Source organism: Amyelois transitella, chromosome 7, assembly GCF_032362555.1.
Source record: "Amyelois transitella isolate CPQ chromosome 7, ilAmyTran1.1, whole genome shotgun sequence".
Classification (NCBI taxonomy): Eukaryota; Metazoa; Arthropoda; class Insecta; order Lepidoptera; family Pyralidae; genus Amyelois; species Amyelois transitella.
The window spans coordinates 421,828-436,831 of NC_083510.1; the positions used below are offsets into that span (position 1 = coordinate 421,828).

Sequence of the window (15,004 nt, forward strand, 5' to 3'; positions counted from 1 at the left end):
AAGAAATCTCACGAAGAAAAATCATCCGTCAACCGTCGAATCAATTCATTTTACATTTTATTCGCAAATCATCTCAAGCCTCACTCATTTGCGGGATGTTTCCAAAACCGATTTAATATAACGGGATGAGGTAAAAATGTTCGCAGTCACGCTCCTTATTACCCGCAGGTTTAAGATTTTCAATTTAATCGCATTATAACCCTTGAAAATATTCATGTTTGGGAAAAAAATGAAAGGGACCGTTCAGGCCTCTCGTTTGCTTTCCATTAGGGTTGGATTCGAAAATATCAAGTGAATTCATGGATTTGAGGCGACGGCCACGAAGTGGTGTGGGATTTTATTATTTCTAAATTTTGGTAGGTTTTTTTCAGGTAGATGTAATGATAAAGGTGATGAATAAATTTATGAAAATTACAATTTGATCGAGGAGCAATTTGAGGGATTGGTCAAAACCTTTTAAATTTTCCTTACTGAACCGAGTTTTGAAGTCAAAATTAAATGTTCAATTGTTATTACATTACTGATTTATCTATAAGTAAATGTAACATAACATTTAAAATAATAAAAGTTTGCATTGAGATAAGTGCTTAATGTTACCTACTTTTATTTTTATTATTACTCAAATATTTTGTCGTATAAATTACCACGAAAATGTTCTTTTATTTAGGTTAAGTGCCTATTTATAAATATTTATTTTGATATTACGGTATATCGGTAGATATACAATACTTATTTCCTATACACAGAAATAATTATTGTCATCTTTAATTCTTTTAAGCTGAAACCAGAATCCCCGATAAATAATTATAATTATTAAATAAATCCGTCAACAAAAAATATTATTCCTATAATAAACCCATCATCGAGTAATAAAACCTTTGAGATTCAATTTTAGGGTGATTCATAGACCGCCGGCGGGCGCGAGAGCAATTGCTACTGCACGGGGCCTTATTGTAATATTTCATAGGTCGGGAACTGTCTTTTCAAAGTAATTTCATGAAGGAAATTATTTCTTTTCGTGTTTAAATTGACTTTTTTGACGACATCTTGTAAAAAATAGGAATTTGAGGTAGGTACTGTACTAAAATGATTTTAAGAAGTGGTTAGTTAATGATGCTTTGTGGATAATTTGAATGGTATAAAGCAGCGAACAAGTAAGACATGGTAACATTATAATTACGCCTCTTTCCCGCAGAGGTAGGCAGAGACAACATTTTTCAATTGCCACGATCCCATCATCGACAAGTCTTTTTATGCAAGCTGGAAAGTTTCTGGTACCTACATATTCTTGACCTGACCTACTTAAAGAAAACTAAAGAAATAAAATAAATATGTATGCGAACGTTATAAATTGTTTAAGACAAAGTAGTACAACATTAAGCACTTCCCACTTGAAATATCTGTCATAAAAACTCCGCTCCGACAATACATTCAGCGGGTTTACAAACTTGTTAATAACCACGTAACACTTGTTAAGGCTGTATTTCATATTACAGCTGAAAGGATGCCGTAAATTGTTGGGTATGCTTACCGTTTAACTTTTATTAAAACCGACCACGGCTATAATCCATATTGACAATTAGGTACCGCATTTTGTCGCCGCAAATAAGGCGCTGTTTCATTGTTGCATATATAACATACGTACATGCATATGGTCACGTCTATATCCCTTATGGGGTAGACAGAGCCAACAGTCTTGAAAAGACTGAAAGGCCACGTTCAGCTATTTGGCTTAATGATAGAATTGAGATTCAAATTGTGACAGGTTGCTAACCCATCGCCTAAAAAAGAATCCCAAGTTTGTAAGCCTATCCCATAGTCGCCTTTTACGACATCCATGGGATCTTTCCCATGCATCAAGAGATGAAGTGGTCCTATTCTTTTTTGTATTGGTGCCGGGAACACACGGCACTTTACCGTTTAACTTTTAATAAAAGCGACCACGGCTATAATCCATATTGACAATTACCGCCACAAATAAGTCGCAGTTTCATTGTTGCACATACTATAAGACCACTAAAATACAATTAAACGCATATCGAGTGACTTGCTCGGAACTCTTATAACGTGGTAATAGAGTCGAATTTGCAGTGAACTTGAGTAGGTCGATATGTTGTCAAAAAAATCTGTGGGTTTACGTTCCCGTGGAAATTTTGGGAAAAACTCTATTAGACCACACGAGGAGTCTACATGCCAAATTTAAAATCCGTAGGCCCAGCGGTTTGGGTTATACGTTATATGTCAGTCAGTTAATCAATTAGTTTAATTAGTTTCCTCTTAAATATGTATTGACATGCCTTTTTCGATATTCATAATTCAATTGTGCCCGTAAAAATATTTCGAATACCTTAAAAGGTGGCAGTTATTGGAATATAGAATAGAATAGAATAGAATAGAATAGATTTATTTTCAAAATTGGATACAAGGTATCACTTATTGACGTCACATAACTTAAATCTAATTATAACTACTACCGCTTCCAAAGCGCATGTGTAGAAGAAGCGGCGGAACAAACTACACTGCAGCATTTTCATAGGACGTCAATTTACAAATATAGATCTCTTAAATCTAAATCGTGGACGAATGCACATTGTCTACATTAAAAAACATGTATGAATGTAGAACTGATTATGTCAATACGAATATTTCGTCAAATAAAATAAATATAAAATAAAATATGTACATACTGTACAAATTATGTCCAGATCATGTCAAAAATACACAAGCATTTAAGAGGCCATTATGTCCAGCTCGGGCCATATCTATCATATCTTTTAAACAATGAAAAAAATTTCAGTACTCAATGTAAATTACTTAATTTGCTACCAAATTTATAATTTTTTAATTTCCATGAATTCATGACATTCGATCATGTTGTTTACATACCTACCTATATTTTTGTATAGAAAAATATGACCGTGTGGTTCCCGGCACACATACAAAAAAGAATAGGACCACTTCATCTCTTTCCCATGGATGGCGACTACGGAGGAGGCTTATAAAATTGGGATTCTTTTGGCTAGCTAGTGACAGGTGTCACTATTTGCTGCTATTAAGCTGAAAGCGGCCTATCAGTCTTTTTAGACTGTTGGCCCTGTCTTTCCCGCAAGGGATATAGACGTGAGTGTATGTATGTATAATGTGACATCTTTTTAATAACTTACTATTGCAAAATATCTATTATAAGCTCTTTTAATGTTAAGGTCTTTGTTGACTACGAACCTTTATAGTACACGAAAAATTATACGATTAATATGCAGTCATAAAAATCTGATTATGCAAATTATGTACATTTCTATTTCATGTCTCGAAACATCTGAAATTAATATCCTAATCACAAATGGAACTGCACCTTAACTCGAAATAAAGACATTATAGCAATATTCTAGAAGAAGCAGCGTAAAAAGGTAAAAAATTATCGTCACCTCATTCTCTGGTGCGAATAAAATGAGAGTTTTGGAGTAATTTTTTTACAAGCCGTACACATAGCGGTAATAAAAAACGTCTGAGAGCGGAAGGCCGGTGATATTTCATTTTATGTCTCACTCGAGCCACCCCTGAACAAATTAAGAATGAAACAGATGAGCCTATTCGCTAAATCCTACTAATATTATAAATGTGAAAGTTTGTGAGTATGTCAGTATGGATGTTTGTTACTCTTTCACGCAAAAACTACTGAACCGATTACGATGATATTGGTATGTAGGTAGCTGTAGACCCAGAACAACATATAGGCTACTTTTTATCCCGGACTCTCCGCGGGATTTATTCCACACGGACGAAGTCGCGGGCGGCCTCTAGTAATAAATATATACGGGACAAATTGCACAGGTTGTGCTAGCCTCGAAGTAAGTTCGAAATTTGTGTTACGAGTTAATAACTCAACGATACTATATTTTATAATAAATACTTAGATAGATAAACATCCAAGACCTAGACCAAACAGAGAAAGTTCGTTTATCATCATGCCCTGACCGGGATTCGAACCCGGGACCTCCGGTGTCACAGACAAGCATATTACTGCTGCGCCATAGAGGCCGTCATATTCATTCTGTATTGTACAGTGTGTGGCAGAAAAACATGAACAACGGAACGTTTCTTAGCCGTTGACTGTACCCTAAATAGATGAGCTTGAATCAAACTAATTTATGAATGTAGCACAACTTGGATATTAATTTTAGCACTATATAAAAATGTTCATCTTACGATATTCACGGAAATAGATATAGGTTCTCTTTTTAAGCCCCAATCAAATGGTACAGTTTAACGAAATAACATAACATTACATATAATCACGTCTACATCCCCTACAAGGTAGACGGAGCCAACGGTCATGAAAAGAATGAAATGCCACGTTCAGCTGCTTAGGTTAATGATTCAATGTTCAGCCGCTAAGATAAATGTTAGAATTCGATTTAAATAGTTACAGGTTGCTTGCCCATCGCCTAAAAGAGGAATCTCAAGTATATAAGCCCATCTATGGGAAAAAGATGGTGCCGTGTGGTTCCCACGAGGTAGTGGTGGACCACTCATCCCTTTAACAAAATATAATTTCAAAATTAAGGTAAACGGTAAAGTAAGGTTAACAAAATCGTGTCAAACATACATAAATACACATACACGTCTTTGTCATATACAGGGTTGACAGTCTTGAAACTAATAGTTCATTTAGAAACATCGACCACCAACCACCACGGACCACGTTAAGACATTTGGCTTAACAATGGAATCATACATACATATAATCACGTCTATATCCCTTGCGGGGTAGACAGACCCGACAGTCTTGAAAAGATTGATAGGGTATCTGGCTTTAAGATAGAAATGAGATTCAAATAGTGACAGGTTGCGAGCCCATCGCCTAAAAGGAGAATCCCAAGATTATAAACATATCCCTTAGTCGCCTTTTACGACATCCATGGGAAAGAGATGGAGTGGTCCTATTCTTTTTTTCTATCGGTACCGGGAACCACACGGCATCAAGATCAAGACACAATGGAATCAAGATTCCTTGTTCGAGTAATCTTTCTGTGTAATCTGTATTTAGGGTCCTGTCTCTGACACCCGGAATGAAAGTTTAAATGTCAGGCAGAAATAATGCGGGCGACGTGGCGGTCTAGCCCGCAGCAGGAGAATTGTGACCTCTTTATGGTGAGTTACGGCTGGTATCGTTGCATGTGACTACGGGAGATATATACATAAGATCATGCATCATCTGTACCGTGTGGTTCCCGGCACCATTACAAAAAAGAATAGGACCACTGCATCTCTTTCCCATGGATGTCGTAAAAGGCGACTAAGGGATAGGCTTACAAACTTGGGATTCTTTTTTAGGCGATGGGCGAGCAAACTATCGCTATTTATATCTCAATTCTTTATTAACTTAAATTAACGGCCTCTGTGGCTCAGCGGTAGTACGCTTGTCTGTGACACCGGAGGTCCCGGGTTCGAATCCCGGTCAGGGCATGATGAGAAAAGAACTTTTTCTGATTGTCCTGGGTCTTGGATGTTTATCTATATAAGTATTTATTATAAAATATAGTATCGTTGAGTTAGTATCTCGTAACACAAGTGTCGAACTTACTTCGAGGCTAACTCAATCAGTGTAATTTGTCCCGTATATATTTATTTATTTATTTATTTATTAAAAAAAAAAAAAAAATTCTATCATTAAGCCAAATAGAAGGTGGCCATTCAGTCTTTTTGTCTACCCCGCAAGGGATATAGACGTGACCATATGTATGTATGTATGTAGATCATGGCATCGGCGTAGGCAGAGACTACATCTTTCCACTTGTCACGATCTCTGCATACTTCTTCCGCTTCATCCACATTTATAACTCTAGAATTATAGACTAGTACTACATGATACTAGTAGACTAAGTCAAATTACACACATTGAGTTAGCCTCGAAGTAAGTTCGAAACTTGTGTCTCGAGATACTAACGCAACGATACTATATTTTAAAATAAATACTTATATAGATAAACACCCAAGACCTAGACGAATCAGAGATTGTTCGTTTCTCATCATGCCCTGGCCGGGATTCGAACCCGGGACCTCCAGTGTCACAGACAAGCGCACTACCGCTGCGCCGTAGAAGCCGCATAGCCTTTCGCTAGGACGACAAGTTTCGTCTACATATCCTAACTTTACCATTTATGAGATAGATAAAGCAATATTTGTCATAAGAAATGAAGTTCACAATTATCTAGAAGACCGAGTAAACTTTATGTTAATCCGTATTTACTATTTTTGAGCCCTGTTTCTGAATTGACCAGTTTTAGAGGCCCTGTCTAGGACACTTCGAATGAAAGTTTAAATTTTAGGCAGCAATAATGCAGGCTACGTAGCAGTCTAGCCGGGAGCAGGAGAATTGTGGCCTCTTTATGGGGAATTACGGCTGGTACGGTCGCATGTAATTTCGGAATATAAAGGAATTTTATCGCTTAGGTACCATTTCAGAACTTAATCTGTGTGAATGTTTTCGTAATGCTAAAATGAATGAATGAATGAATTGAATGAATGAATGAATTTATTTATTTGAATGAATTTATTTATTTGCATTTTAAAAATCAACGTTAATTTGACAGCGTGATTTCTTGTTAAAGAATATAATATAAATAAGTTTTTTTTTGTTAATTGAAGCATCTAAAAAAGCAATAATATAGTTTATCATAATACTAGCTGTGCCCGCGACTTCGTCTGCATGGAATAGTTATCGAAGCCCTCAAGGATGAATAATTTTCTCCGTTTTTTTCTTTTTCTGTCTCTTTGCTCCTTATAGTTGCAGCGTGATGTTATATAGCCTAAAGCCTTCCTCGATAAATTGTCTATTCAACGCAAAAAGAATTTTTAAATTCGAATCAGTAGGGCCTGAGATTAGCGCGTTCAAACAAACAAACAAACTCTTCACCTTTATCATATTAGTATAGATTCTAAGTTTGGTAAACTGAAGGTTAACAACATTATTAAGGACATTATTGAAATACGGTATTTCATCACATATAAATAATTTTAAAGTATTTTAGGGGTGTGAAAAATAGATGTTGGCCGATTCTCGGACCTACTCAATATGTTTACAAAATTTCATGAGAATCGGCCAAGCCGTTTCGGAGGAGTACGGGAACGAACATTGTGACACTAGAATTTTATATATAAGATAGATATAAAATAAGCTACATCAGGCCACTTTAAATCCAAATTCCTCTAGATATAACTTGAAACTCACCGCGTTGGCTACAATTACGTTTGGTCGGAATGCATCGTCTGATAGTTGGCTGATCTTAGAACAACAGCTGAGATTTTGTTAATTAAGTGCCAAGTCAGACAAGAACGTTTGTTCATTAAGAAATTTGTATTTTCAAGTGCATATCAATTTGATTCTCTAAAATACAGTCTCAAGTACGTAATACCAATTTGATTCTCTAAAATATAGTCAGTATTCAGGACGTTTTAAAGTTTATTTTATGAAGCCAACAGTATTATAAGAATAGTTTAGAAATTATAATAGTCATAAAAATGTGTTTATTAAGAACTTAATAATTGTTTGTTTGTTATATTTTTATTGTACAGAATTTCACACAGATACAAGAAATAGTCACCAGTAATTTTGTGTATATCATCACCACATGTCACTAATCAAAACTTAAAATAAAACCCACATTCAGTTGCCTGAATGTGCAGGTTTCCTCACGATGTTTCCTCACACCGTTTCTCTGTCAATTTACACGAGAGTAAGACCATGGAAAATCTAAAATACGTCAATATACAATTCTCATCAATATTTAAATGCGAAAGTGTTATTCTTATCCATAATTTCCTCAAAATAAACCAATTTGAGCGAGATCTCGTGTCAGCGTAATCACATTTCGTACAAGGTGAGGATTGGTCGCGTTGTCGGGAGTTTAATCAAGTCGGGCTAATAAGTACACCCCGGGCTGAGTCTCAACCGAATTTGCTTCGTGTTTTGATTGTTTTGACGAGAGAGATGATATTAAAAATAATAATAATTTGACGGCCTCTGTGGCGCAGCGGTAGTACGCTTGTCTGTGACACCGGAGGTCCCGGATTTGGATCCCGGTCAGGGCATGATGAGAAACGAACTTTCTCTGATTGATCTTTTTTATTATATGGGCCGAATTTGCTTGTATTTTTATTATATGGACGGAAGAAATTCCCTGAAAAAAATAAAATGAGATCGGTGTACAATTAAGTAATATGATATGGAAGAGTTTTACACTATGTTTTACACTAAGAAGAATAGGAAAAGGGATGATTTGAAGGGAAGAGGGATGATCACATTATTTTTATCTATGAAGTCAAAATATTCATTAAACATGTTAAATTATATGGGGATAGCGCGAAAAATTCGTCTAATCTTCTTACTGTTGGAATTAATTCATGTTAAGTCTTCTTCCTCCTAGCTTTAGTCCCGGTTGCATCTTCACCACGCTGGAGGGGAGCCCGGAATATCCTTTTGACCATGGATCCTAGATTGGTTGAGTCAGGTTTTTACACGAAGCAACTCCTGTCTGATCTCCGCAACCTTTGCAGGAGTAGGCTCTCCTGTATCCTCTCACCCGTATTATGTAACTTCAAAATAGTCATTGGTACATGGAAATTAGAACCTCTGCCTTTTAGTGCCACACGCATTTTAACCGGGCACTTCGTAATTCGACTACCGACGCTATATAATATAATGTTCTCACATTATAGCCTTCAAACAGATTTGTATATGTTTCTCACTCCAAGTTTGTAACTCCATGTAAATTGCCGAGTATCACGGCGCCAAATTAACGCAACTCGTTAACAAGGGAGTGTGAAGTCGTAATGTTAGTTACTTCCCTTACTTCTGTATGCCTTTACGAAGTATGGTTTAAGTCAGAGACGGCTTATTAGACTTTGTGTTCATTAAGAATTATACTAAGAATTACATAACTTGAGTTCTAGCTTCATAACATATCTTAATCATGTTTCTTTTTCAATCAATCCATGATTTTTTAATGTACTATGTTTTATGTTTGAATTACTAGCATTAAAGTTTTGTCGATATTACTTAGCTACATAAAATTACTTCTCTTTACTGGACGGGTAACCAGAAACTATATCTTTCCACTTGCCACGATCCCTGCTAATATTTTTTCATAAATGTTTCCAATGTAATAAGCGTAATCCTAAGCTTGTAGCTTTCATAAGGTATCTTATATTACATGTAGTTCGACCATAGTGAAAACTAAGATATACAGTCAAAATTTGATATATATATATCTTCTTGTTCGGATACGTAGAATGAAAACTTCTTAAAATTCTTCTACCCTTTTATTCGCAACGTTAGATATACATAACATACACATTTCGAAAATTCTACCTTCAAAACAATATCGATTTTACTGCGGTTTTTTCGATAAGTAAGTTAAAGACATCACTACGCATGCATAGCAAAATATAAAACGTCATTTAGTTGCCAATTTTGACATTGAGGTACAAAATGGCGTCCCGACCACGAACTGCTCCCGCGCACAAGGTAAGAAATATTATTTTTATTTAATAAAAAGCATGATTTTTCATTATATTTCACATTAAATATGTTTTTATGTTTGCATTCTACAATTATTAGTACAAAATATTACTAACAAAGTCATTTTGCGTTTTCTATAACATGTAAAAGTGGAATGTTAGCTATAATTAACATTGCGAAGCTAACAGTGATTGAGGCGAAGTTACGAATGTTAAAAATAACTAACATTGCGAAATGATGAGCAATATATTTAGGCTTTTTTATTTTAAATAATCATGGTGTTGGAGGGTGTTTGCATGAATGGTGGCTTGATTTTGTTCTAGCATAAGTTGCGCTTAGAGCGTGTGAAGAAGATTCTGGCCCTCATCCCTCCACGTGATGCTTCTTCTAGTGATAGCAGTATATCAGACGATGACAAAGAGATAGTAAAAGACGATACTGTTTATAGTTCTGAACCTCCCTCTCTAGATTCGTCTTTGGAGCGTCTGAATATTATAGACGAGTCACATGATGATACGCTTTTGTCTGAAGACGTGATACCATCCACTCCATCTATTTCCGAAGTTCTCGCATCACATAATTTACCACAAGATTTGCCTGCCATTCAATCAATATCATCTGTCTTGTCCGTTCCACCAACTCCTGAAGCTTCAAGTGTACCCAAGATCACTCGTTCAAGAAAGAGACCTTTACCAACCTTGTTGATCAAAAAAAAGACAGCATTCATTCGAAAACCCTTGAATTTTGAATGGGAAGGCGGCAAATTTAAATATCCTGCAATTTTGGACGAAATAACTTTTATTAAATTTGGCTCTGAATCAAAGTCGCCATCTGAATACTTTTTCGATTTCTTCAATGAAGATGTTATAAAAATAATTATAGAAAACACAAATTTATATGCCGTCCAAAAATTTCTAAAAAGTATCAATTTGTCTCGCGAGGAATTGTTGGATTTTATTGCAATCAATCTTTTAATGGGAATTGTTAAAATGCCATCTTATCGCGACTATTGGAAAAAAGACCTTAGATATCACCTTATTGCCGATGTAATGAGTTTAAAGCGTTACGAACAGATACGTCAATTTTTACACTTTGTCGACAATACCCAACAAAATGATGATCGTTATTTCAAAGTTCGGCCGATTTTTGAAGTAATACGTCAAAACTGTCTTAAAATAGAAGAAGAACATCGGTACAGTGTTGATGAAATGATGGTGCCCTATAAAGGAACCAGAGCTGGTAATAGGCGGCAATATATGGCAAAAAAACCAAAGAAGTGGGGTTTTAAAATATTTGTCAGGGCAGGAGTATCTGGCTGCGTCTATGATTTCATTCCTTATGCTGGTGAAGACACATTCAGAAACCATTATTTTACAGAATATGAAAACTCTTTAGGTGTTGGTGCTAAAGTAGTAATAGCTCTCTGTCAAAGCATCCAACATAAACCAGCAGTTGTATACTTTGACAACTTCTTCTCCTCGCTCGAGCTTATTCATTTGCTACGTCAGGAGTATGGTATTTTTTCCTTGGGTACAATCAGAGAAAATCGCTTAAGAGGGTGTCAGGAAAAGCTACCCAGTGATAAAGAATTGATAAAAAAAGGAAGAGGCTCTAGCAAGCAAATAGTATGCAATAATAATAAACTAAGTGTTGTAAAATGGCACGATAATAAATCAGTTATATTGGCGAGCTCCTATGTAGATTCTTTTCCAATGGAAAAAATTAAACGATTTTCAAAAGAAGCCAAGGCTAGGGTTGATGTTCCATGTCCCCAAATTGTTAAGCATTACAACTCCCATATGGGAGGAGTAGATTTGTGTGACATGCTGATCTCACTCTACCGTACCAATTATAAAACCAAGAGGTGGTATATGGTGTTATTCTCCCAACTATTAGATATTTGCGTAAATAATGCATGGATTATGTACAGAAAAGATTGTGCTCGTTACGGTAAAGATCCTTACAAATTAAAAATGTTTAGAATTATAATTTACTATGAACTCCTTTCTAAAAACCGTGTAACTGCTACTACTAGCTCATCCAATCAACAAGAAAAGGTAAAAAAAATTCAAAAGCCGTCGGGACCGAGACCTTCTGATGCGATTCGCCGTGACAACGTGGGTCACATGCCTGACTTCATAGCAGCTCCAGGCAGATGCAAATTTTGTAAGAATGGCATGACTACTGTTATATGTTCTAAATGTAATTTGAGATTATGTTTTGTGAAGAAACGCAACTGTTTTAAAAATTTTCATGATCAATAATATTTTTAGGTTCATGACAGTTTTTAAAAGAGTTCCATTAAACCATTCTATATTTTTGAAGACCTAATAATAATAAATGTTTAAAAAAAACTCAATAGAAATTTTATTTTTATTTTTCTGTAGCTTTCGCATTGTTAAAAATACATAACGGTATTTTTGACCACTTAAATGCTGGCCACTTCGTAATGTTACGTATTTTTAACATCCATTTATTAAAAAAGTATAAATAATTAAATTTTTTAAATATTTTTTAGAATTAGTATATTACATTACTAAATCAAATAATTTAAAAAAAATAACAATTTTTAATACAATTCTTGTTGCGAACTAAAGGGTTAAAATTAATTACAATGCTATTCTGATTTTTCTATTTATTAACCTCGTCTTCTTTTCTTTTCCACTTTGAAAGGTGTGCCGAACTCATATCTTTATGATTTTTGAGTTCTATGTATTATTTTTATTCTGTACTAGAGGCCGCCCGCGACTTCGTCCGCATGGAAACCCTATCAATCCCGCGGGTACTCTGGGATAAAAAGTAGCCTATGTGTTATTCTGGGTCTTCAGCTACCTACATACCAAATTTCATGGTAATCGGTTCAGTAGTTTTTGCGTGAAAGAGTAACAAACATCCATACAAACTTTCGCCTTTATAATAGTAGTAGGATATCTTCAATTATACATTTCACCACTCTCCTCTTATAACTCACACCACTTATGAAAATATAGGAGTAAAGGCTTGTATTCTTGGACAACTTTTTCGTAATGATCGCGCTGGTTAATTGAGCAAGAGAATTGACGAACAAATAACAATGTTAAGAGAAGTAATTTAATTTGTTGAAGGAATGTTGTATTGAATGGGAAACAAATATAAAAGGAATAAAGAGGAATATTGTATCTTGCACCCACTGAAATACTAGATTTTTTAAAATAAATATTTGTGAGAAAAGTGACAAATAGTTTTTCTTCAGTATTTAAATCTTGATATATGAAAACACTTACTATGATATAATTGAACAAAATTGTTTCGTCTTTATTCTAATTAGATTAAAGCTTAACTTTAGTTACGTTTATTATTGACATCATAATCATTACTTATAGCATTCTACACCAATATTTTGTTAAAGGTCAATTAAGGTTGAATGTCAGAATTGAGATTCAAATAGTGACAGGTTGCTAGCCCATCGCCAGAACTACAAAACACATTTTTCTCAAACCACACGTATATATGTCAGCAAGATATACTATTCTAAAACAGTTCCAATTCCAAATGGGACACGTAAGCAATCGGACAGGTACTCGCAAATCAGGCTGTGACGGGACTTCCTTACATTGTCCGCAATGCCCGGGTCTCGCAAGGGGATCCCTGGGGACGCCCCAACTTGCTCCACTATTGAAAGCCCTAGTTTATTTTGTTGAAATCGCCGGCCCGACCCCACTCGATACAAAATGTTCTTGTCAACAAATATAAGGTACGCCAATTATGAAGTGTTTTGTGTTCTGAGAGCCCGTTTTGGGATATATTGCTTGTGGAAAGGTTTCAATGATTTGATTGACATAGTATATCTATTATGTATCTTGATCAAATTAAGGACGTCCTGGTAAAGGCTCAGGTCGAGAGTACCCGAAACCGCCGAGCTTGCATGAAGAGAGTTATGAATGTGGATGAAGCGAAGAAAGTATGCAGAGATGGCAAGTGGAAAGAGGTAGTCTCTGCCTACCCCTCCGGGAAAGAGGTGTGATTTTATTTATGTATGTAGTATATCTATTTGGAACACACGAATGTTATTGAATATTATTGAAAGAATGTTATTACGTCCTGGTAAAGGGTCAGGTCAAAAGTACCCGAAACCGCCGAGCTTGTATGAAGAGAGTTATGAATGTGGACGAAGCGAAAGAAGTATGCAGAGATCGTGGCAAGTGGAAAGAGGTAGTCTCTGCCTACCCCTCCGGGAAAGAGGCGTGATTTTATGTATGTATGTATGTAATGTTATTACGGCAATAAAAGGGGTAACCACACGGCACAGCAGAAAAAACAAATAGACTCCAAATAAATGCACACTCTAAATCCGGCAACAAAAAGTATACTCCAACGTTTATCCGATGCCTTAAACTATTTTCCTCAACACTGCACAATAGCCACTTGACGGGAACGTCTTAGACTCGTCTCGGGCGCAAAGTCTCAGTTTTTACCGTCAGTTAGCCGTCTATTTTTAATTAACTTTTCTTATTGCGCTTGCGATTAAATTAGCTACTCAGAGCTCCAATGGTACGTGCTTTTTTTCATAACTAGCTCTTGTCCGTAGCGTCGCCCGCGTGAATAAAGCGTCACCTACAAAGGGTCACAGGTCTACAGGTTTTTTGCAAATCCCAAGGGATTTATAGTTTGCGCCGGGATGAAATTTTGATTCGCATTTCAAGAAAATTGGTTCAGTAGATAGCGTGTGAAGATGTAATAGACAAATTTACTTTTGCGTTATCTATATAAGTTCGAATTGTGATATCGTTCGTACAAGTATTATTTTAAAAATAAAAACCTCTGAAAATGTACAAATTATTATTCTTATTTATTTTTTATACGGGAAATAGATAGAGAAAAATTATTAACTATTTTCAAAATTAGCAAAAAATATAAAGGCAAATTTTATTGTGTTCTAAATGATCAAAATCAGCCTGAATGATAACATTGACATTAAGATAGTGTGGTTGCTACACCAGCACTTAAAAGATGAGTCCCAAATGTAAAAGAGGTTGACTTTTACAATCGAGTATCTTCGAGACTGTTATTAGCTCTGTCTATCCCGTAGATATACATGATACATATGTAAAGAACGATAGACAGAAAACAGTGAATAATAAATTATAGCGCACAGAAGTTTAAAGGTTGGAAAAAGGTTATAATGTTTCGGAGAAATTATAAGGAACGTTGAAACCGGCGGCGGGTAATTCGATTAAGTGACGTCCAACAAGAAAAGCTCTTACTTTAGTCGCCTTTTACGATAATCAAAGAGATGGAGTTGCCATCAACTAAGTATCTAAACCTAATAAAAAGTGCCGTGTGGTTCTCGGCATCAGTACAAAACAGAATAGGACCACTCCATCTCTTTCCTATGGATGTCGTAAAAGGCGACTAAAGGATATGTTTATAAATTTGGTATTCTTATAGGCGATGTGCTAGCAACCTGTCACTATCTCTCTGAATCTTAATTCTACTCGTATCATT

At 35.6% G+C, this 15,004-nt stretch overlaps 1 protein-coding gene across 1 annotated transcript; it reads left to right on the forward strand.

Annotated features, from left to right (window-relative positions):
* The first annotated feature begins 10,494 nt into the window (after positions 1-10,494).
* LOC132901905 (piggyBac transposable element-derived protein 2-like) lies at positions 10,495-11,811 on the forward strand. The gene is made up of 2 exons (XM_060945085.1): positions 10,495-11,145; positions 11,794-11,811. Exons 1-2 carry the CDS (start codon positions 10,495-10,497, stop codon positions 11,809-11,811), a joined length of 669 nt encoding a protein of 222 aa, XP_060801068.1.
* The last annotated feature ends 3,193 nt before the right edge of the window (positions 11,812-15,004 follow it).

What these genes read in the sequence shown, in the direction of transcription:
- LOC132901905 (XM_060945085.1), top strand. Translation starts at nt 10,495, where the DNA reads ATGGGAATTGTTAAAATGCCATCTTATCGCGACTATTGGAAAAAAGAC.